This window comes from Myotis nattereri (assembly GCF_964212035.1).
Source record: "Myotis nattereri genome assembly, chromosome: 2".
Lineage (NCBI taxonomy): Eukaryota > Metazoa > Chordata > Mammalia > Chiroptera > Vespertilionidae > Myotis > Myotis nattereri.
Genome location: NC_138076.1, coordinates 76642533 through 76668774, shown reverse-complemented (window position 1 = coordinate 76668774; position 26242 = coordinate 76642533). Strand labels below are relative to the sequence as shown.

The window sequence follows — 26242 nt, the reverse complement described above, 5'->3', positions numbered from 1 at the left end:
AACAATTAGGACTTTCAGTGCAATGATTAATAGAAGTGGTAAATTTTTTCAGTGTTTCACCAGTACTGTATTAGTTATACCCTTTGTTTTTTCATAGATGCCCTTAATACAATTGAGAAAGTTTTTTTATTCTTATTTGATGAGAAATGTATCATTAATAGATGTTGAATTTGTCAAATGCTTGATATGTCTTTAATATTTCTATTTTTACCAGTTTACTAGTGTAGAAAAACTACTTTGGCTCCTTTTACTATCCATTTTCAGTTCAACTTCTTTAGGCACATGTAAGTAGCTGTATCAAATTAATCAACTTCCATAAAAGAAGAGCCTTCCCAATTTTAGCCAACTTGGTTCAGTTTTAGTAAGTGCTTCCTTCCACTTTCTCAAAGAAACTAATTTTCAAATTATGATGTGATCTTTATAGTTCTAAAAGGATGAGCAAATTTTAGAAGATGATATTTTAATATTAACTACTGCTGATAATTTTTTTTAATTTTGAATATAATATAAATTTACTAGAATTTGCTGAATACTACTAGAGATAAGCATAAAAGCAAATAATTAAAGAAATCATTCATATCCACTTTGTGAATTTGTTTGATAACTTGTTTATTTCTTTGCTTTCTGTACAAACAAAAGCAAAGACTATCTAATTTTTATAATCTTCATCAAAGAAAATAACAAGAAAGAAAAAATCAAAATAAGAGGGCATATTCAGTTTTATAAGTAAGTTCAGGTCTTTTATGCTATAAGCAAATAATCACAAAATAAAACTTCTGTCTTTTAATTCCTGACTTTGAAATAGATAAAAAAGGTATCTAAAGTGTCTACTTTAGAACTTGTCTGTAATTACCCACCAATTCAGGGTACACATATTTCAATGCTAAATTTTGTGTTTTTAAAATAATAGTTAAACTGTGTTCAATTTGAAGGGGGAAAATCTAGTGAATAATTTCTGTAGAAAAATATAAAGGTTTTAGAGTTATAAATATTCACACTTAATTACTCTGCTAGGACTTAGAAAACTATAAGTGTGTGACCTCAAATTTTACTTTCTAAACTTAAAAGATAATTTATAAATTTACCAGGTAGAAGTCAATTTTTAAAAAATTCCTTCTTGTTTAAAGTATTATATAAGTCTCCTTTTTCCCCCATTGACCTCTCCCTGGCCGCCCCCACCCCCCAGCACATGCCCTCACCCCCCTACTGTCTGTGTCCATTGGTTATGCTCACATGCATGCATACAAGTCCTTTGGTAGAAGTCAATTTTTAAGTACAATATTGAAAAATATCTGAAAGCCCTTCTACTTCTAAATTAAATGATGTGATAAATATGGCTATTTTTCTCTATTTTTCATTTTTCTATACAAATACTGTTATTTTATATTCAGGTTATTTTAAATTAGTTTTCTGAGATCCTTGGAGTCTGTATAATGAAAATGTTATTTTCTATAATAAAGCCAGTGCAGTTTTTTTTATAGTGAATTATTATATATTTGTTAAGACAAAATGGCTGTTTCATTATGATAATTATGAATACACACAAATCTCTCACATTCCTACCCATTTTAATGGGTGAATGCAGTCATTACTAGTAACTTCTGTTATTGTGCTACTGATTAAATTTCATGTTTGAAAAAAATGCTCTTTGTGAAATTCTACAATAATAAACCAATTACTTTTAAAATTTTCTGCACTTTTAACTCCCTCATTTTTCTTCCTTTATATATATATTTTTCTTTTTAATTCTTTTTCTTTATTTTTTCTTGCTTTTCTCACTTCTATTATTTTTCTTCCCTCCCTTTTCCTCAAAATTCCCCTTTTTTTTCTAACTTCCTCTTATTTTTCTATTTTCCCCAAAACTATATTTGGTAGCAGTTCATCTGATACTGATAACAAACATAAAACATACAAACACACACATGCTTTTGCTTAATCATATTTAAAAACAGCTTTTTACTCAATGAGAATATGTTTATTTTTATTTTTTGCTTGTCTTATATTTTACTTAAACTCCTTAAAACTTTAATAATTTGCAAACATTTTTAAATACTATCCTGATTAGGACAGATGAAGAAAAGTTTCCCCAATGTGTCTCCCTGTGTCAATTTCTTAAAAGGCTCCATTTAATTAAAGCCATCAAAAACACAAGATTACTTTTAATAGCACTTCTATTTTCTCATTAGAGTTTTGGCTTTTCAGATTACACTCTCCTTAGTACCCAGGATTCTCATTTTCTGAAATGTTTTAAGACATTTATCCTGAACTTTGAACTGAAAGCATATGTATACATATTCTGACCGATTCAAAAGATGAACTAGCCCTGGCTAGTGTGGCTCAGTTGGTTGAGTGTCATCCCATGCACCGAAAAGTCATGAGTTTGCTTCCTGGTCAGGGCACGTGCCCAGGTTGAAGGCTTGATGTCCAGTAGGGAGCGTGCAGGAGGCAGCTGATCAATGTTCCTCTCTTACATCCATGTTTCTCTCCCTCTCTCTCTAAAATAAATTAAAATATATTTTTAAAAAGATGAACTAGATTTTATTACATTAAAATGTGGAATTTCAAGTAATTATAGTTTTAAAAATTGGAAAAATGCTTTTGCAAACATTTTTGCCCCTCATGCTGGTTTCCATTATCTTTATTAGATCTTTAAGTTATTCTTAAAAAATGATATTTTGTTATTTTGAAAACAAAATAGGTGCTTTACAGAGCCTGTGAAAAAATAAAACATGTCAATGAAAAAATGTATGCCATCAATTACTAGCTAAACAGAGTAGGTGTGGGAAATGAATCGTCCTTGTTTACCCACATTTTTACTTTTTTTGATAAAATTCATTTGAACAACAACAAAACATTACAAATTAAGATATTTGTAAGGGGTTTCTTCTGTCCCCAAACTTCTAACAGACATTGCAACTTAATGCTTTAAGATGTTACTCTTAGCCTGCCTCCCCTCCCCCCAGGAATATTTTGAAAAGCCAAATAACTTAAATTATTACACGGGGAGAAAAAGAGTACTGTTAACATAAATTAGGCTTATTTATAAGGAAAACACATATTGCACTACAGTAAGCCTTACCTTGGGCCCGCTGCTTCATGAATTGCATGCTCCTGTGCCACTGGTACTCGCATGCTGGATGATCTTGTACGAACCCATAGCTGCTTAATGACGTGATATGAAGTGATGCCGAAAACAGGAGAACCTTTGTCCTGGAGTCAGCTGCAAGAAGTAACGTGTATGAATGTACAGTACAGGGAGATCTATGAAAGATCTAGTCTCTTTCTCCCAAAAGACTCTGTTCCATGATACAAGGAGAATTCAGTTCTTCTTGGCAGCTCTCCAGGTCAGTTTGGAGGCAGTAGAAACAACCACAAAAAACAAGCCTGGTTTCTCACTGTCTTTACTCTCGGTGTTTTAAGTAACATTTTATTTCTTATTTTTCTTTTACTTTGTTTTTAATAACCAGGAAATAATACATCTTTCCATTGTTTTGTGTGAGTACAATTTTTAAAGTAGAGATGTAGATGAGAATGAATTATATGGGCCCGGCTTATCTATTTATTTTATTTTATACTGAATTTTTTGGGGTAACATTGGTTAATAAAATTATATGTTTCAGGTATACAATTCTATACTACATCACCTGTACACTGCATTCTATGTTTACACCCAACATCAAGTCTCCTTTCATCACCATTATCTCCCTTTTACCTTCTTCTACCTCCTCCCATCCTCCTTACTCTGGTAATTTGAAGGAAAGGATCAGTATCTCTTAATTGAGGAGTGGATGATTTTAAAATGATATTACATCAAAGAAGGCATAGAATCCCAGAAGATTATGTAATTATGTTAAAAATGAGTATTATTAAATAACTCACACTTTTATTATGGAGAAATTAGGTCATTTTTCTACTCCTCCCACAAATATTCAATCTCAATATCTAAATAATGAAACAACACAGTGTTATCCATCCTGGTGCTAAGAGAGAATGCCAGTTATGACAGGCTCATTGTTTACTTTAACAGGTAATTTGTGGACCGGAATCATTTAATTGTTCTGAGTACATAATTACATGTCAGCAATTTCCAATTTAATTAAAATGTACAAATCTGAAGATTAAGGGAATTTTTGAATTATTAATCATTTTTCCACTAGGAAATCTTGTTGCTCTGCAGGGGATTTGTCCAGTGTACAACTAGACGTATTTTTTTCCTTCTCTTTCACAGACAGACAATTTTCCCGCAGAGCCCAATTACATGGGCAGCAGGCAGCAGTTTGTTCAAAGGTAAGGCCTATTAAATAACTTTCTCAGCTTCCCCATTTGCATTCGTGTCAAAATTGCTTTGCAAGTAACCACACCAGACTCAAACTCGTAGAGACACCACTTTCTCTTCTTTGTCTTTATATGTATTTCAGTAGCTCCACGTTTAAGGACCCAGAAAGAGCCAGCCTGAGAGACAGTGGGCACGGGGACAGTGATCAGGCTGACAGTGACCAAGACACTAACAGAGGCTCCTGCTGTGACATGTCTGTTAGGGAGGCACTCAAGATGAAAACTACTTCAACTAAAAGCCAACCACTTGAACAAGGTGAGTGAAGCCTTCCAATGCTTACCAAGTGCAAAGCTTAGCAATCATGATGAACCAATTAGCACGAGAGTTGCCGTTTATTATGGTGGAATGGACCATTAATGTATCAAAAGAAACAGCAAATCCCAACTTTGTCCCAGGCAAAGAGCAACTATTCAAGTACCTCAGAAACAAGAGAGAAAGAAAGGCCATAGATAGTGGTCTATAATCTTCTTACAATGAGAACTTGATTAAGTCACTAGATTTGTTCTTATCTTCAAGAATGCTTCCTAACTTTTCTTATTTTGCATCTTATTTACAAGCAAAACATGGCATATTTTACCTAAATATGCACATTTTAATATATTCATTTTTAGGATTAAAATAGTAAATTCAACACATTTAGGTAAAATGAAAACTTGATTGGAATTGTATAAGTCTAGCATGTTGTTGTATCTTTAGAGTGAATTTTAGTTTTTAAAGAGTCAAATAATAGCTAAGCCAGAGTTTTTGCTCCTTTTGTTTTGATTTACATTGAAGTCTTCATAGATATCAAATAAGAATGAACTTGTTTACTCAGAGATGAAAATATATTTCTTAATAAATACATACATTCTAAAAGTCCACCTTTAATTTATTCATTTGATATGCCTTTTTATTAATTTTATGTTTTCATTGTTTCAAGCATAATGGAATATTTGCTGATGATTTACCCAAAGAGAATTAAACTACTTTCATGTGTAAGAATTAGAGACCATAGGCTTTTTTCTAATGGCCAATTATAAAAAATGAAAAATTAATTGTTTTATAAATTGTGTTTCAGAATTTCAGATGTATTTTACATTAGTTAATATAATATTCGTTTTCAAAATAGTCACATTTAAATATTTAATATTTATTATTTCAGTTTTTAATGAGAAACTTGATTTATACATATAAACACAGCTGTTAAGTCATTTATTAATTTATAATTCATAGAAAGTAATTTTTTGCCTGTAGTGTACTCTGTCTTATCACATATAGCTTAGTGGATATAATGTTTACTAACTTTTCTAATAATATTCAAATTTTATACATACATAAACATCTATTTAATACAAAAATAAGTAAACATAGATATAAATATTTCTGCACTGAATATTACTATGCTGGATTTATTTTAAGGTTGACCTCCCTAAGGCTTTCTTTTCTAAGTAATAAGTGCTAGATAGATAACTTTCTTCTGAACTTTTACCATCACAATTTTCTGTGTTAACAGAAATCTTGTTTTTTTAAATTTTTTTAACAAAAGCCATATATATATATATATATATATATATATATATATATATATATATATTGATTTCAGAGAAAAAGGAAGAGGGAGATAGAAACATCAATGATGAGAGAGAATTATTTATCAGCTGCCTCCGGCACACCCCCTACTGGGGATCAAGCCCACAACCTGGGCATGTGCCCTTGACTGGAATAGAACCTGGGACCCTTCAGTCCGCAGGCCAAAGCTCTATCAACTGAGTCAAACCAGCTAGGGCTAACAAAAGCTACTTAAATACTTACTTAATATTCACAGTTCCTGCAAATTTGAATGGTTACTTGAACATGACTTAAATGTCTTTATGGGTTGACTATGCGATATTATGTAAATCTTTTAGATACATTTTAAATAATGGGTTGTTGAATCTTGATATGTGAATGAATAGTATAAGACAGACCCATTTATGTGTATAATAAAGTAATTAAGCAGACGATTTTTTGGCTACTATTTGTAAAGTTGCATATGGTAAGTAAAGAGTTTGGAGTTATTATCTATCTTCATGAGATTCCAATTTTCCTTTCTTAATCAAAAATATAAACAAGTACACTGCTGCTCACATTAATACTTTAATTCCTTTTCATGAACTAACTGAACAGTGTATTTGATGAGCATAAAAATGACCTCTATAGAAAAAGAAAGTTATTCATATTTGAAAGTTTAAATTATAGTAAAAACATGATTTTAAAAAAATGATATCAAAAACAATATCTTAGAAAGGTGACTACTGCTCTTAAAAGAAAATATATTTGGCATATATTTTAATTAATATGACACACAAATATTGTTGGTCTAAGGGTGAGAATGCCAGTAGAAATATCTCTTGTAACACAAATAGTTTCCAGATCTCCTTATTTATAAATATGGGGAAATTATTATAAATCTGAAAACTAAACTTTGGTAATCAATTAATTATATAGGATATGGACTTCTACTTTAAAACATGAACTTGAAAGTTTAGCTTAACTAATCTTTCACTGAATAATTGCATTCACTAATGCACTCATTTAATTAATATCTATTAAAATTTTTAATATAAAAGGAACAAAAATATATTTCCTTTTAGGAGCAAGAAACTAAAAGCTAAACAAAAGAAAACCTGTTTATCAGGGTTTTTTTTCTCTTACTAAAATTTTGTAGTAGTGCTTTAACAGATTTCAATTAGAAACCAGTAGCATATTACATTTTATATTTTTTGGCTTCCATCACTATTTAAATGATCTCAATTGAAATATTTCTTTAACTTAAAAATTCAAATACATTAAAAATAATCTCCACATTTTTAGTGGAATCTTTTGTGCTAATAATTGTTTTCCTTTGCCTATGATTAAGCCTTTTTGAGCTTTTGATTTATTAGCTCAAATATTACTTTTTCTCCTCTTTTGTGCAGTTAGATTTTTTCCATTTGTTTTGTTCCTGATATTTGTTTATTTTTTCTACCATCAGTTTAATCATCTCAAATATATAGCAGGAGTATATGTTGCCCATTATTTTAGTAAAAATATTTGAAAGGAATCAGTAGTTAATTGAAAGTATACTGTATTACACAACAGCTAAAGATAGCTTTAAGGATTTTATGTTAATAAACTATTTAATAGAAAGAGGTTATTTTAGTTTCTCTTAGTGTGATTAAAAAAACTTTCAAAAAGTATTTATATTTGTCTATTTAATTGCATTTTTGTTTTATCTTTTTTTTTTTAATTAGATTTTCTCTATACTCACTTCACTGAGTATTTTAGGTAGGTGGAAGATAGGTAAAAGGATCCGAATATTTTAGAATTTGTATGGTACCATACATAGTAGGACATTACTTAGAGATGCAAAAGTTTATATTTCTATCTAATAAGCATTGTTTATTAGAAATATACACAAAAAAATTGACAAAAAACATTTGATATTATTTTGCTGAATTTATATTTTCGAGTAAGAAAAACCAATTTATAGCAAGAACTAAAATAAAATACATATAATGTTATCTATTTAAATAAGAGTCACATACAGTTTTATAAATAATAAAACTCAAAACATTTTTAAGTTAATTTACTTCTTATGCCTCAGAATATTATTAAATCTTTGACTTCTTTAAGAAAATATTGCTTCTTTGAATTTCTATCTACTAAAACACTGTAAACTATTTTTTAAATTGTTTTATTGCTTCAAGTATTATAAAGAGTATTATATATGGCTCCTTTTTTTTCACCCCTTGACCTTCTAAACTATTTTTATTACTAGCAATAAACATTTCTTCTTTTAAAAAATTAATAAGCTTGCCCTAAAATTCAGTAGTTTCTGTTGATTCCAAAAATAATAATTATGCAGTTTTCATAAATGCTGACTGATGATTTAGCTGAGCTTCTTAGTAATACCAAGTGATTGCTCTCAATTTTCCTTTTTTAAAACATTTTTTTTTCTTCATTTAATTTTCCACCACATTTATCTCCCCTGTACTCTCCACCGATCTCCCACAATCACCATATTGTTGTTCGCACCCATCACTTCTTTTTTCTTTTTCTTTTTTGCTCATCCTTCTACTACCTTCTCGTCCCCCCAACACTCCCTCTCCAGAGCTGTCCACCTATTCCCTATGAGTCTGGGATAATCAGTTTTCTTGATATCTTTGTAATTGACTGAAACCGGATTCTTGAAGCCAGAAGTCAGTGGAATATCATTGACTGCTGACAACCCATGCCAGGGATTGCAGTGAAACAGTCACAGTCATGAATCTAACTCCTGTGTTGCATTGCCAGCTGTCAGTCCCTCCTCTGGATTCCAGGACTTTACTGAACCTCAGGTGTTGCTCTATTCACATTCTTTCTTTCTTTTTTTCTCTCATTTCATTTAATTGCCAAATAATTTCCTTTTTTTCCTCATTCAATTCTGTGCTTCCACTGTTCTCTCTTTACTGCTAGAAAAATCTGACTCCCTAAATTACATTCTGGTTCAAAACATTTACAATGGAATCCCTAATTAAAATCTAATAAAAATAAATCAATAGAAAGTTGAGAAAGAATAGAAATTCCAAATGAGCCAGGTTTGCTCCAATGAATTTCAATTTTAAAACTAAATTACATTCTTAAGGGTTGCCTTTTGTCTTCCCAGAGGACATTTTAGAAAATTATGAGAACTAAAGCTAATGGATTGTTTTTTTGTTTTGTTTTTTCTTTATGTCAGGGCTTGAATTTTGTTTGTGTGCTCCATATTCAACAGATGATTATATCGGTTATACGACTGCAGGATCTGTTATATGATTTCAGAGTCTGACAAGTTTCTGAGCCCCACTCCTTTAAATGCCCCTGAGGTTCCTGTTCAGTGAGAGGAGAGCCAGACTTTCAGGATTGGGGAAGAAGTCATTGCGACAGAGGGTTGGGGCACTGAACACAAACGTGACCTACTTTGCCATTTCCCCTAGAACTGACACTGAACAGAAAAGTATGAGGATAGTGGCTTTTTTATTCTCAGGTTTTTGCTCTGTTTTTCATTCTTCATTATGGTTACTGCAATTCTGACCCTTTCAGTCAAGCACTTTTCCCAGACCTTCCCATAACAGGCAGAAGCAAATCCACTTCTACATAAGCAAGAACATGAAGGTAATGACTATATCTATCCTCTCAACAATATATATATTGTTAAGCCTCACCCTAGGATATTTTTTCCATTGATATTTTTTCCTTAAGAAAGGGTGGAAGAGAAGAAGGGAGGAGGGAGAGTAGAGAGGGGAGGGAAAAGAGAGAGAGAGAGAGAGAGAGAGAGAGAGAGAGAGAGAGAGAGAGAGAGAGAGAGAGATAGATGAGGGAGACACATTGATTGATTGCCTTCTGCACATTCCCTGATCTGGGCCATGGATCAAACCTGCAACCTAGGTATGTGCCCTTTTTTTTTTTTTTTTTTTAAATACATTTTATTGATTTTTTACAGAGAGGAAGGGAGAGAGATAGAGAGTTAGAAACATCGATGAGAGAGAAACATCGATCAGCTGCCTCCCGCGCATCTCCTACTGGGGATATGCCCGCAACCCAGGTACATGCCCTTGACCGGAATCGAACCTGGGACCTTTCAGTCCGCAGGCTGACGCTCTATCCACTGAGCCAAACCGGTTTCGGCTAGGTATGTGCCCTTGACAGGGATTTGAATCTGACACCCTTTGGTAAATGGATTAGTGCTCTAATCATTAAGCAACACCCGCAATGGCTGAAAATAATTTTAAAGGAAATGTTATAAATTTATTAATTGTAAATATATCTTAGGAAGGAAGTGGAAAATTACTTCCATATATTGGAGGGGAAAGGAACTGTTGCATACACAATTTCAGAAAGAAATCATTTACGAATTTTTAAAGGCATGGATGCATTAAGACTGACATACATGGCATTTAAGAAATTGTGTTATTTGCCAGTAATTCCTATTATTTTCAAGCCCTGTAAGTCTTTATTGGACTGCACTTATCTAAGAGCATCTTAATATCCATTTCCCTTCCTTCCTGTTTTGTCTTTAGTACTTTTAGAATTCATCTAATTTTCCATTTTTTGGATAAAATGGTCCACACACTTTATTTGTGCTTACCAAACATTGCAACTGTCCCATAGTTCACCTAACTTTAAAAGTTTCAATGATATCTCTTTTTCTCCTGTGCAAACATCTGCTTCTAGAAGCCAGCAGCTGGTATCATGAAAATAGAGATTTTATCACCCTCACATTTGTTGCTCATCATAAAACCTTCTGAACAAGTGTTGCCTGATTTACTTTAGACTCAATGTGATTTTGAGATTCTCTTGCTTTTAGTAAGCACAGCAATAACTTTTGCTAAAACATTCCAATTAGGAAATGCCAGGTATAAAAACATAAGCTAAGGTACAGACTGGGTCTTCAAGGAGCTCAGACTGTATTAAAAGAATTTGACATATAAGCTAAGGGGTTTGCACAGTGGGAAGTATGCCCTAAGTACTAATGATGTCATGAGAATGAACACCCAGACCAAATTTGGGGGAATCAAATAAAATTCCTGGAGGAGGAGACATTTGAGCTGATCCTTTAAAAAATGTTTGCCTCACTCGGCAGAATAAAGTTGGGAGAAAGAGGACAGTGCACTCTCAGGAGCAGAGATGCAAGGAAGCAAAGTGGCATTGCTATTAGGTGCAGATAAATAGTGATGCGTGAGACGAGGATTTGTGGGTATGGGACTGGCGAGAGTATAGGAAGCCCAGCGATGGATTGACTGATAGGGAGCCATTGGATGTTCAGGAAGTAATAGTTCGAAGTTTCATTTTAAAGAGATGATGTTTTAGGCCAATGCCTGGGTAGACAGGGATACAACTAGGAAGCTGGAGAAGTAATCCAGGGCAAGACAAAATAAGGCCCAATGTAGTAAAGAGGTAATAAGAATAGAACCAAGTGAAAGATTAAAACTTGTTTTACTATATGCCATTGCTGTTATAATGATAATGATTTGATTGGTATTCATTTAAAATTGATTTTGAGATAAAGGTTTCTAAAGGAAAAAGTCATTTTATACCCAAAGAAATGGACTAACACTTGAATTATTTAATGCCTTTAAGTTTTTATGTAGTACACTAGGGGCCCAGTGCACGAAATTCGTGCACTGGGTGTGTGTGGTGGGGAGAGTGTCCCTCAGCCCAGCCTGCCCCCTCTCACATACTGGGAGCCCTCAGGCGTTGACCCCCATCACCCTCCGATCGCCTGATTGGTCCCTTGCCCAGGCCTGACGCCTCCTCCAGAGGTGTCAGGCTTGGATAGGGGACCCCCATCTTCCCCCGATCACTGGCTCTGGCCCCCGCCCAGGCCAGAGGCCTCTGGCCCAGGAATCATGCCTGGGCAGGGGACCCCCATCTCCCTCTGATCGCTTGCTCCACCCCCCGCCCAAGCCTGACGCCTCTGACCCAGGCTTCAGGCCTGGGCAAGGGGACCATCATATCCCCCCAATCCCCGGCTCTGCCCCCCACCCAGGCCTGATGCCTTGGCCAGAGGAGTTGACCCTCATCACCCTCCGATCAGCAATCACCGGATCGGCCCCTTGACCAGGCCTGAGGCCTCTGGCAGAGGTGTCAGGCCTGGCCAGGGGACCCCCAGCTCCCCGCGGTTGCAGGCTCCGCCCCTGCCCAGGCCTAACGCCTCTGGCCTAGGCGTCCGGCCCGGGCAGAGGGGACCTGCAGTGGCAGCGGGTGGCGCCGCGATCGTGGGCTTCGCTTTAGGCCCAGGCAAGGGACCCCTAGCTTTTGGGACTGCCAGCTTCGACCGTGCCCAGCTCCCATCGCTGGCTCCACTCCTACTTCCTGCTATCACTGGCCAGAGCGGCAAAGGCGCCTGATTTTCCGATCATGGCTGGGGGGCAGGGCAAAGGTGGCCCCAGGGCCGCCTTTGCCCTGCCCCCCAGCTCTTTGCTCCCCCCTGGGTTTCCGATCACTGTCAGTGGCAGGGGGCTTCTTCCTGCTTTCCCTTTCGCCTCCCTGCATTGTGCCTACATATGCAAATAGGCGCCATCTTGTTGGCAGTTAACTGCCAATCTTAGTTGGCAGTTAACTGCCAATCTTAGTTGGCAGTTAATTTGCATATAGCCCTGATTAGCCAATGAAAAGGGTATTGTCGTATGCCAATTACCATTTTTCTCTTTTATTAGTGTAGATATATACCACATATTCAATTAACACATACATGTTTGAAAATTATCATTTTCTCTAAATGAGTAATGCTTATTTGCAGACCGGATTTATCATACTAAGGAAAATTTACCATTCAAAGACACCAGGAGGAAACAGAAACAAAATCGCTTCAGTTAACCAGATCTTTGAGAGAACTTTGAGAACACAGTGAGGTAGTTTAATATTGTGTGATAATGAATCTTAGAATTATGACTGGGCTAACTGAGTTCAGCTCTGTGACGTGGCGAAGACAGGGTGAGGTCACCAAAGGGAAACATTCAGGAAGACATTTAAATGAGTATCAGAAGGGGCAGCTGGTTATTACAGTTTGGCAGTCGGAGAAGTCAGGAGGCAGAAGGTGCATGTCTGTCACAAAGAGTTAACCATTATTTCATTCATAATTAAGACACAAGATATAAGAACTTATATCAAACCAAACATTTAACATATTCAAATTAACTCCTCTTGTATGTTTCAGTTCCATAACTAACATGAACTTTTGAAAGCTAATGTTTTGACATGCAGGTCTACAATTATTAGAACCAGAAGTTTTCCAGAGTTAATAATTTTTCAGAGTTTACAAAAGTGATATAATTCATGTGCCATATAGTATGTAATATTGCTCTTGAGATCTGTGGCAGTACTCACAATCAAACACAATATTTAGTAGTGAAGAGCTCAATATTCATACTAAGTGGAATAAAGAATAATTTAAACAGCCCATATCCATTCAAGTCAGTGTTTACTATCAAATGAGTAACAAAATAACTGCCAGATCTGAGTGTTTTGGGAGTTTCAAAATATAGACAAGGAAGTGTAGACTTGTACTTAATTTGCATGTTGTGGTTTATTGTCCCTTTAAACCTTGACAATGCATTATGCTGATGCTGTTTCAAAGAGCAACATAATGAAAAACTGTGCGCCACCAAGAGAAGGGACTTTATACAGCTTCCTATCCAATCAGATCAGAAATGTGCCGTCGGTCTCTTGCCTCAGACCAAATATAGAAAAAATTGTCCATTAGCCCTGTAATAGTTGTAATATTATAAATATTTACTTTGGGAAGCCAGAGTAATCTGGGAACATTTAAATGTTTAAACAGTTCATAAGATCATTTTGAGTAGTACTTTTAGGATTTGCAGACTGATAACAAATGTACCCCTGCATTTATACAGGGTATATTTTTGAAACAAAATACATATTTCATAAGATTGATTTGTCTGCCCTAGATTTTATTTTCTTTGAGGCTTTGAGAATTCATATTGAAGAATGAAATTGTTTTATTTATTTTTTGTCTCAAGTCATTTCCTGCTTAATTTTAATTACCGTTTGTTATATAATACTAGAGGCCTAGTGAACGAACTTTGTGCACTGGTAGGGTCCTTAGCGGCTGCTGGCTGCTGGCCAGGACTCCCCTCTCTTCCCCCGGCCGGCCCCACCCTTGGTCAAACTCCCAGACAACTCCCAGTAGAGGGGGCAATTTGCACACTATGCTTTGATTATATAGGATGATTTACATAGATATATGACTTTTGATCCCTACAAACTAACATTTTTAAGGTATTTAAGGAAAGATGGCAATAAAACTCTAGAAAATTTTAATACATGCAGAATGACTATGATGTTTACAAAAATTACTCTACACTGCAGGACACCAATAGACAATAGAATGAATCTTAATTAAACATACTAGTATCTGATAATTTTTTAACTCATGGGGCAGATATCATTACCATTAATTAATAAATGAATAAATTAATTCAGTAAGTATTGTTTCAGCACTCATGTAGATGACACTCTGCCTTCAAGGTATTCACCTTTGAGGGTGTCACTCCTCTGTCCATCTAGCTGTAATTCAGTTAGTTAAATACTATGATATATGTATACTGTAAGTACAATTAATTCTGCTATAGAAATACATAAAGCACTACTTCACAAATGAAATGTCTTCATAGGGCCTTGAAAGCAGAACCTGACTACAAGATGCAGGGTAAATTAACTATTTGAAGCTGGGATAATACCATGATCAAAAAAGACTTAGAGATGTGGCAATCAGTACATAATCCAGGAATGGCAAATAATAGAAATAATCTTATTGGACTATCAGGTGGAGATTTATAATGGAGAGAAATTGGACCAAATGAATGGGTTAGGGTCAGATTATGAAAGACCTTGAATGCCATACTAAGAAGTTTGAATATAATTCTACAGGTAATTAAAAACTTTATTTTGATTGGAGTTACCTGATCAGAGTTTGTTAGAATGATCAATTAAATGGACTAGAGAAGCCCAATGGTCAATTGGATCATTCATTCAGTTTCAAAAGGGCAGAGGTATGTTTAATATTTTCTAATTTTTATCTATCATAATGTCATGTAATTTAATTGCTGTGCCCCATAGTTTCAACTGAAATTATTATGAGTAATAAACATAACTCAAAAGAAAGTTTACATATGCCTCAAAGTACCATCTATTTATATTTGTCTTTAACGATCACAGTTGATTTTTATTTTCATTTTATTTTAAAGCAGAGCCAGCAACCCTACCTTAAGTATAAATCCCAATGAAATCCTTGAAAGATTATAAATATATGACAAACTGTGTGAACTTATTCAATCAGATAACAATAGATCAGCTAGTAGTAACATGGAATTAAAAGAAGATAGCATTTATTAAACATCTATTTTAAGTCAGTCACTGCAACAAGCACTTTTAAACAAATTTGTCCTCATGGTAAGCTGCTGAGATGACTGTTATCTCTTTTATTAGATGAAAAACCTGAACATCAGAGAAATGAAGTAACTTGCCCACAGTTGATGGATGCCATTAGCAATTTTCTGCCTGATGCCATGTCTGTGTTCTTTCCACTCTAGTCACTTTTGCTTATTTACAGTCTTCAACAGTTTGCAAGGCAGATGCACTAGCATTCCTAAGTTGAAAATAGGTATCTTACTTTTGAAAGTAGAGTTGAATATGATTTTTTATGCCTAAGTGTATAGAGTTATGAAGGGTCTTTCAGAACATGTAGTCATCTAATTAGTTGCCATTTATTTTATGATTACTTTGACTTGCTGTGCAGAAGCATTTAGTACTGAGACCATTTTTTTCATCTTTGTATAGATTAGCTGCCTTTAAGCAGAATAACCTTTACTTCATTGCTACAGATTCTTCAGTTAACCCTAACTTGTCTTTTAAAAAATGGACATAAAGTACAAAACTTCCAATATTATTACACTGATACTATTTGAAAAAATAATTTAGTTTCCATATACCCAAAAGTCATTCTTGTTTAGCTTATTAATATGTAATCATGGGTAAAAGTAGGATATAAGAGTTCTAGTTGTATATTCTGTTTCCCAATCATTGCCTCTTAAGTATAACAAATGGTACTTCTGTTACTTTTAAAGTGAAGTGCAGAGTAAGCATGTTGTGTAATGGGGAAGGGTGAAGAGACGGGAACAATGCAAACATGAGTGCAGTCTATTTGAAATATGTGACAGCTGCACTTGAAATATGTGACTGCACCCACTCAGAATATACTGTAATAATGAGGGAAAATTGATAAATTTGGGTTATATAAAGTATATACAAAATTTAGAGCAAGTAGATAAACTGACACATTCAGGAAAAGAGTAAAGCATTGCTAGTGTGAAACACACAAGACAACTCAATAAAATGAAACCATATTATGATTAAATGCAATGAAGAACCTTAGATAAGGCAGGTGAAGATTCCACATAGGCTCAGGAGAGGTCTTTCGTATTACTGGACCCAGAATCCATGCTTACAATAAAATAATTAGATTTGAATACCCAAACATTAGTGTTTATTTATACAGTTTGCCATATATATGTACTCGTTTAAATATCATCAATTTAGATAAGCTCATCTAAAGTGAAAGAGGTGTAGTGAAAATTAAAGTTTTGTCAAAATGGACAATAGACAACATTAAGTACAAGAATAGAAGGAAAGGCCTGGCTGGCTTGGCTCAGTGGTTGAGCATTGGCCTATGAACCAGGAGGCCACAGTTCAATTCCCTGTCAGGGCACATGCCCGGGTTGCAGGCAATGTGGGGTGTGCAGGAGGCAGCCCATCAATGATTCTCTCTCATCATTGATGTTTCCATCTCTCTCTCCCTCCCTCTCCCTTTCTCTCTGAAATCAATATATATATATGAATAGAAGGAAAGTACTCATATATTAAATAGTTTCTAAAAAGAAGGATAAATGTACCTCTTCAGGGCATGATGTGAGATCCCCTTGAGTTGATACTTTAAGAAGAAAATGCATCCTATATAATAAAGAGGCAATATGCAAATCGACTGTCATGCCCTCACATAAGATGGCTGCCTCCATGTGGTCACAAGATGGCCACCACAAGATGGCTGGCAAGGCAGGGCACTTGTGAATGATCAGGCCAGCAGGGAGGGAGGGCAGTTAGGGGTGACCAAGCTGGCAGAGGAGGGCAGTTGAGGGGGACTGAGCCTGCAGGGGAGGGAGGGCAGTTGGGGGGGACCAGGCCTGCAGAGGAGGGTAGTTGGGTGCGATCAGGCCAGCAGGAGAGGGAAGTTGGGGGCAATTGGGCAGGCAGGGGAGCAGTTAGGCATTGATCAGGCTGGCAGGGGAGTGGTTAGGGGGTGATCAGGCTGGTAGGCCGAAGCAGTTAGGGACAATCAGTCAGGCAGGCAGGCAAGCAGTTGGGAGGTAGCAGTCCTGGATTGTGAGAGGGATGTTTGAATGCTGGTTCAGGCAGTCGGACATCCCCCGAGGGGTCCAGATTGGAGAGGTTGCAGGCTGAGCTGAGGGACACCCCCCTCCAGTGCACAAATTTCGTGCACTGGGCCTCTAGTTTAAAATAATAAAGAATAAAAAAACAATTTTCTAGAAGGCAGTTTCCCAGATTTCTTTCTTGCATTTTACTGAGCATGGCATTGCCATGTTTTTGGTTCCTCTTTTCTTCTGTAAAATATTGAGATTAATGAGACAAAACTAGGGTTTGTAACACTATAGAGGGTAGAAAACACATTTATGAGACTGGTTTTTATGAGCTATAGCTGACTTTCTATATTTTGATTACTAAGCTTATTTTCTGCTATATACCCACACATATATGTATGAAAACATATGTGAGTTTATGTATACACATATATTTACCTTCACTATTTGAACAGCCAAAGCCCTTTTTATTTTTTAAATTATACTTACCTTATATGCACCAGGACATCAATAACTTCTCAACTGTAATTGTGCTTGGAAATTATAACAGGTTACTAGAGACTTGTCCTTAAAATTACAAAATGTATAAACAATATATAATAATGCATTTTACATATATTTACTCGCACAAGACTAGTGAAAGCCCATTAGCAACCAAATTATTTCTGTGTTCACATGACAATATTTTATTAACAATTATTAAAAAAATTTTGAATGTTGAAAAGAATAAAAGAAAAAGCTTTTTAAAACTTTTTTTAAAAAAAATCCTCACCCAAGCATATTTTTCCATTGATTTTCAGACAGTGGAAGGGAGAAAAGGGGGTGGGGGGAGGGAGAGAAACATCCATATGAGAGAGAAACATCAACATGAGAGAGACACAATTGGTTGCCTCCTGCATATGCCCTTGACTGGGAATTAAAACTGTGACCCTTTGTTCCATGGAGGATGCTCTAATCACTGAGAAACCTTTCAGGGCTAACGCTTTTTTTTTTTTTTTTTTGGTGGCAAAGACAATAAAACTTCTTTTTAAAAAGAAATAGGGTAAGTTATTTATTTTTTCTAGGTTATGAGTGTTATGTATGTATTGATAGAGGTTTCATATTTAGCCTAATTAGTTTTTGGAACTATCCTATATAATAAAGAGATAATATGCAAATTAACCCTCATGCCCTCACAAGATGACTGCCTATGACCAGGCTGGCAGGGAGGTTAGTGAGGGATGACCAAATAACTGAACAAGCAGGCTGCATGGGGTGACCAGGCCGGCAGGGGGTTAGTGAGGGACGACCAAGCCAGCAGGGAGGGTAGTTGGGGGAGACCAACCAGCAGGGGGGGTAGTAAGATGTGACCAGGCTGGTGGGGGGCCAGTTAGGAGTGGCCAGGCTGGCAGGGATGGGGCAGTTGGGGGCGACCTGGCCCGGGGGGGTGGGGGGGAACAACCAGGCAGGCAGGCATGTCAGCACTTAGGAGCCAGTGGTCCAGGATTGTGAGAGGAATGTCCCAAATTGGAGAGGGTGCAGGCTTGGCTGAGGGGACCCTCCTCCCCGCCCCCCCCCCCCCATGCACCGAGCCTCTAGTGGTGTTATAAATATAAATTTGTACATTCACATCAGTATATTTATTGCTTCCATATTATCAGTTTATTTGAACACTCTGGGTACTTTGTTAATATCATCAGTTTGACTTATCTGTTACTATTTTCTTCAGAAGTAAACGGTTTTTCTCTGTTATCAGTGCAGTACTCAAATTCACTTTAATATATAACACAGTCATTAATTCCATCTGCATTATGAATTACTTAAAAATAGTCAGATCTCTGCTTTGATTCAAAGATGTATGAAATCCTAATAGAGTCAATAGTATGTTGCCATATAAATTCTTATTAAAATCTTCAAAGATGAATAGATATGTTAGATAGCAATTAGTATGTTATCTATAATTTGTTTCTAATTGATTTGAGGAAGACTAAAAGTAGTTTGTTCTCCTAGTACTATAAACATCCTTTTATAATTATGTTCATGCTCTTAATGAGAAATATCTATTAAATATTGGACAAGGTAAAATATCTACTCAGTAATAATTATACTGATGTATAAACACTATTGATGTTTCAAAGTGGTATACAAATATAGTTTTCGTTAAATGATTCAACATTTCTTTGTGCCAGACACTGACTGTATAAGGTGCTAAGAAATGAAATTTTGCGTGGGGTGACCAGGCTTTCAGGGGGTTAGTCCTGATCTCTTGTAACTATACTCCAGTAGAGGCTTGTGTTATTCAAAGCTCTTAGATCAACATCTACTTTAACTTTTTAAATTGAATTATGATTGACATATAACATTGTATTAGTTTCAAGCATATACATAATTCGATATTTGTGCACATTGCAAAATAAATGCTACAACAAAGTCTATTTACCATTCATTACCATACAAAATTACAAAAATTTAATTTGACTTTCTGTCAGTGAAACCCACCAGTCTGAAAACACACACTTTAAATCTATCATATAAACATGAATGAATATGTGAGTGAACTTTAAAAATTAGGTGGGGTAAAAATTTACCTTATCTCTAGCTATGGATGTAGTTTTTTTCTCCATTTAGATATAAATATTAAGGAATGAATGATATCCTACATGGAATCCCTGAACAGAAAAAGCTAAGGAAATTTGACTTTAGTTAATAACAATGTATTAATGTTGTTTTATTAATTGTGACAAATATACTGTATGAACATAAGATGCTAACAATAAGCTAATTTGGTGCAATGTACATGGACTTCTCTGTAGTATCGTCTCAATTTTTTTGTGTGAATCTAAAACTACTTAAATATTAAAGTTTATTTAAAAATTACAAAGTTCAGCAGAAAAAAAAAATTGAGCGGACCAAATTGTGCAGGATCTTGGATGTTAACCTAAAAATATGAGCATTTTTAATGATGAGGAAGACGCCATTTAAAATGTGTGGGCAGGCGCATAACATAATTAATGCAGCCTTTTAAGGGAACTTTTTCTAAGACTGCACAGATAAATTGTAAGAAGGGAAAGGTGGCATCAAGGAGAGCAATATGATTTAATAAACTTCCATATAAAATGAGAAAGGTGAGATTCATGTAGTATTTAGTCTGTTGGAGAAACAAAGTCTGGGTGATTTAGAAAAGAGATTTACAACATGATAAACTGGATATAGAATAGGGAAATAATATAATTTTAAATTTAGAAACTGGACTTGCAGGTGATGAAAATAGACAAGGTAAATAAGATATATTTGAGTTTCCAAGGTAAATGAAATTTTAATCATATCCTCCAGGAATGTCAGTCACATGGTTAAATAATTTGAAACCTTTTGACCAGTAAATAAGGAATGTTTGGGAATTTGAGCCTCAAATGTCATTGTAGTCTCTTTCACAATCATTTTGTTATGGTTATTGTGTTATTTGAAACCTTACAATTTTTTGTAAGCACACTGTAAGCCACATCCTCTTAATGCATAAACAAGAGTAAAGTAAGAAAATTTCCAGCTTCCAGATTATCACTTAATCAGTAATCTCTTATATTTGTTCAAAATAATAATTACTGGTGTTAAAAAAGTCAAAAAATTGCACATTGCTACAATCCCACATTCGTTTGCTAAGATGAGATTTAGGTAGTTAACTTCTATTTTGTTCTCATTTACATTTCTACTTTTGATTATTAAAAATAACTTCATGTCCCATATTTTACAAGTGAAAAGTCAATTTCTTTTGAAACTTTTAAAGAAGAGTAAATGGCTGGAATTATCAAATTTGAAAGTGATCCACAACACACCAGTAATGACTTGAGCGAGAGAGATCTGAGAAGGATTCTTATTGTGTAGAACAGTCCTCTTGATGTCAATGGAGGTCCCTAGAATGTTGTTGTAGGTGATTTGAAGAGTTCAAATTAAAAATAACTATTAAATTAAACACAATTTCAACTGGATGTAAGTTTGCATTTTATAGACTTGACTGGCCCTTTGGGGTCATTTTTAAAAAGAAACTAACTCTTCATTAAAAAAAAAATCTAACACTGCGTCATCAAAAGAAAAGCTATGAAGTAGTTGACTGGGTAGGGTAGGGGAACCCATGTGTACAGTGCTTTTATTTTGATTCAATAGCATATGACATCATTTTATGATTAAAATGGATAGAAGATATATACATTTGACCACAAATTTGACCATGAATACCTAAAAATAATAATGGAATTCTTGTCCACACAAGAGGGTGTACAGTATATTCCTGGGTGATGAATAGCTTTCTCCTGCCTCACTACCAGTGTAGTCTGAGGCTGAAGCTGTGGAGAAGCTCTCAGAGGGGAGCAAATCCTGGAACATGACAGATTGTGTTCACCCATCAAGGGAAAATATTTTCAGGTGTTGGGATCCTGACTGAGTATTTGGTTGGGATAACCTGTTAGAGAGGGACTATTTACCCGGATCAGTCATAGAGCAGTGAAATACAAACATCTTTGAAAGTTATGTCCCCTGCTGAAAAAGATTAATCCAAACATCCTCCTACTCCCACCCCACTTTTTTCCTGAAATCTTTAATGATCATGAGCTTTTTCTCTTGGTATATTTAGACATTTAGTGAATTCAAAAATTCTTTAGTAAAAGTTGTGATTGTATAGCAAGTATAATAAAATTTCAATTTTTATGTTAATCAACACATACTAATGCTTTTTATTTTTTGTTTTGGTCAGAAAAGAACAACTTTAGAGACTATTATATCTGAGATTGATTTTTCCCTTTAATTCAAAATTTGTTTTTCATTTTTTTACAAGTACCTACTGAAATTTAAGTATAAACTACAGTTGCATGAGTCTTTTCAGGAATGCAACCTGTTATGTAAAGTTGCTTTAATACATTGTCATATACACAGAAGACTTGATACTTTCATATCACTAATGAATGTTAGATCAGGAATTAATAGACATGGTTCTAATTTTAGCCCAATACTAATACCAGCTACATATCTACGTCTTTGGCTATGACCTTAACATTCTAAGTCTTAAATGCCTTATCTATAAACAAAAGAACACAACTACATTATCTCTAAAATGTCTTACCACCTTACCATGCTGTATATATACAGATATATGGAAACTGAAAAGTTTTCCCATTGTAAGACTGATTTTTCAACCTCTACTCAAATTCTATGAATCATTTTTTCAGTATAGAAAATGATTCATTCTACGTAAGTAATACCCAAAACTAAGAATTTGTTAGAGAGGGAATTTATTTGTATTATTTCAAATTTTCAGCCATCCTGCTGTTACTATTGATGAGGATGATGATGATATGCTAGTAATTGAAACAATTTCTGAGAAGTAAGGTTCATTCACTTCAAGCCAGATATATTGTAGACAGGACTATGGCATTCTAGTTAATGTATGAAAGTAATGAAGAGGGACAGCCATGAAGATAGTGAGGAAGTACAACAAGATAGCTTTCTGTAGAGAGAGTCCTAAGTAGATTCTTTCTCCCAGTGCAGTCCCTGCTTGCCTGGCATCCTATATAATAAAAGCCTAATATGCTAAGAGTCCGACCAGCCAGTTGGCCATTCAACCAATCAAAGTATAATATGCTAATGATATGCTAAGGCCGCTCAACTGCTTACTATGACATGCACTGACCACCAGGAGGCAAACAGTCGACCAATTGACCAGTTGCTATGATGTGCACTTAACACAAGGGGGCAGATAGTCAGCTGATTGACCAGTCATTATGATGTGCACCGACCACCAGGGGGCAGATGCTCCAACTGGTAGGTTAGGTAGCTGCTGGGGTCTGGCCAATCGGGAGTGAGAGATGGGCTGGACATACCCTGGAGCCCTCCTGTGGTCCCTCTCTGGCTGGCCAACCTCCTGTGTCCCTTCCCAGCCCCAATTGTGCACTGGTGAGGTCCCTGGGGTCACAATCCAGGCTGAGGTACACTCCCCTCCCCGAGTTCATGAATTTTGTGCACTGGGCCTCTAGTATTAAATAAAAAGCAGAAAGTGTAGCATGGCTGGAGTAGAGGAGGTGAATTTGAGAGAGAAGAAAGTGTCATATAGGGAAGGGAGAAAGCAGTAGATAGCTAGTATGGGACCATATAGTCAGAGAAAATGGAAAGGACACCATTCCTGCTTAAATATCTTACTGAAGGTTTTTCTGATTTATTTACTGAAATAATCATCTATTCTCTTAGAGTAAAACACTAAACTTTGTGGGAATTATAGATTGTAATCAAACTTGCTTAGAAATAACTTTTATCAACACGTTTGCATGATTAATCAATAGTTGTCTTGAATGTATTTGTATGTGAATGGATATATTCCACAATTGGATTCAATCCAAATATATAATTTGTACATTTCCCTTAATGCTGAGCATGTTCCTATTCTCTAAATATCTTCATAAGCATTAGTTTTATTTAACTCAATATTCAAACTCAGTATTGAGAAATTCTTTATTGAAGCATGCTTCTATTTTAGAAAAATTACATATAATACACATATACACATGTTTTATAATTATTTTTCTAAACAATTGGCTATTCTAATTACTCTCACAGATAATGAACTGTTAAAGATGGCATTTATAATAATGTCTTATTATTTCTTTAGGAAGTGATTGTAGGAGTAAAATGATAGTTTCAAAGAGTACAAATGTTTTTTGAGGTTCTTGAGAGACTCTAAAACCTCTTAGTAATTTAAAATAAAATTAACAAGGTATAGATTTCTCAAAATTTTGACATGCAAAACCAGCCAAGTATGTATAAAGAAAATATTCTTAAGCAAATTAAATTAGATTTTTTATATTTTATACTTAATTAGGTTTCCAAAATCATGTATAAAAAATAATTATTTTAATTTTTATAGCAGCACCCTAACCATATTCATGCTGGGTTTTTATTACATTGTTGGCATTATTTAGGCAAAATTGTTTTCACAAATTAGTTTTAGGGAATGCTATAATATATACTTAAGGTAATAGAGCTTAGGAAATTGTGTTTAAAATTCTTTATCAAATCAGAATGTAAAGAGATCATTTCAAGATGTAGGGGAGTTAAGTTTTAGATTCAGCAGGTTAGAAAATCTAAAATTATGACCATAATATTAATGAGGAAATATACCTTGTTTTATCAAATTATGCAACTGAAACTGAATGAAAAAAGTGAAAATGAGCAAAATCATGAATTTTTAGTAGGTGAAATAGTTTATTTAGTATATAGCTATAATCAGAGCATATACTTTCTGAATAAAACTGAAAATTCTCATAGGTAGGAAATAAAAGATTCAGTGCATGAGCCATAATACAAATCCTTGATAGTATCATTTGTGTGATGTTGCATAATTGTAAACTGTGTAGTCTGAATCTGTGCCAGGTACAATTTTCAAAATAATCTAACCACAGCGTATTTGCTAATCACATTAACTATATTGTATGCTCTTCATTGAACAGTATAACTACTAGTATATAACCTTTGAAAATAGTGCCCTTTGTGATTTTTTAAATGCAGCATCAACATTTTGGTGGAATCATTTGGCAGGCATCTAAGTTACTACAAGCATTTGAGTTAAAAATTACATTTTCTGAAAAATATCTCTAATATCCTTTTTTCATCTGCTCTTCCTATTGGAAGTATAATAAATTAATAATTATTTGGAGACTACCAATTAATTAGTCAAAAGTGTGTTCCAAAGTTGAACATAAAGAAATGATGGACAAACATTTAATGATTTCAGCCAATGTTTTATTAAATGAAAATATATCTATAGAAAGAATACGCAACAAACTTTATGTCATTTGAAGTGACATTTTAACAGCACTTAATGACATAATTTAGTGGGTTGAATATATTATTTATTATCCAAAGTTGCTTGTTGTTTAGGGTGAAACACTTGTAATACTTTCCCTGAGTCAGATTTTTTCAGGGTAAATCTAAACTTATGGTCAGCCTAATATAGGGTTTTTAAAAATAATGGAATAATCAATGACTTTTCAAGAAAATCAAAATATAAGTACAATAGAGGGATAAAAAGTGAAAAATAAAATTAATTTTGTTTTTTTGTTTGCATGCCTCTGCCATTATCCTTTATTATTACAATGTCTAAAACATTTTAATTAAAAAAATGCAAGCTATCTTTGTTACAGATATAGTATGTGTACAACCAAAGTTTAATGGCTTTACAGATAGCTTTACACATCTCCCTTGTGTATTTAGAAGTTGAAATGGGTTGCTTGAAATGGAATTCATTAGAAAGAAATTTTTTTAAAATTTAATTTAATTCACAGATAAAATGGCCAATCTAGAATAATTTTGATTGCTGTCAAAGTGAAACTATATTGTCTTTATATATTTGCCTTTGTCTAAATCAATAAACCCAACAATATTATGTCAATTAATAAAGGGGATTTATTTTTGAATTAATAGAAAATCTATTTTTGAATACATACCAGACTGTGTTTCTGTTTTGAATGTATGCTAGAGCTTATACAAATTTAATACAAGTAAACCAATAAAGGTGATTTATCTATATATATAAAAGCCTAAGTGACTGGCCGACCAGCCAGTAGCTATGACATGCACTGACCACCAGGAGGCAGATGCTCAATGCAGGAGCTGCTGAGCTGCAGTCACTTGGCAGCGGTAGTTCTTGGCTGACACACCTGGAACCAGAAAGGAGGGAGCCCGATTCAGAGGCGCATCACCCGAGAACTGCCCTCTTTCAATCTGGGACCCCTTAGGGGATGTGAGAGAGCCGGTGGTTTTTGTCCGATCCCCGCAGGACATGCTGAGGGACTCTACCAGTGCACGAATCCATGCACCGGGCCTCTAGTGGTTTAATAAATGCCAGTGAGAACAGAAAGATAAAACACTTATAAAATTTAGGGAGATAATTTAAATTTGATAATGTTTTATGGTGCAGACTGATAAAAATTTTTCCTACTACTTTTTGTTTTATTCTCTATTTTCTGAAATCCAG

General features: G+C 34.7%; 1 protein-coding gene across 3 annotated transcripts in view; it reads left to right on the top strand.

Annotated features, from left to right (window-relative positions):
- Positions 1-26242, top strand: part of PCDH17 (protocadherin 17) — a 95613-nt gene that overhangs the window by 34906 nt on the left and 34465 nt on the right. For 2 of the 3 annotated variants that reach the window (XM_081083275.1, XM_081083274.1), the window contains exons 2-3: positions 4229-4287; positions 4419-4591. In XM_081083275.1, coding sequence (XP_080939401.1) covers positions 4229-4287; positions 4419-4591 — 232 coding nt within the window. The remainder of the gene's footprint in view (positions 1-4228; positions 4288-4418; positions 4592-26242) is intronic. The other variant, XM_081083276.1, reaches the window with a different exon arrangement.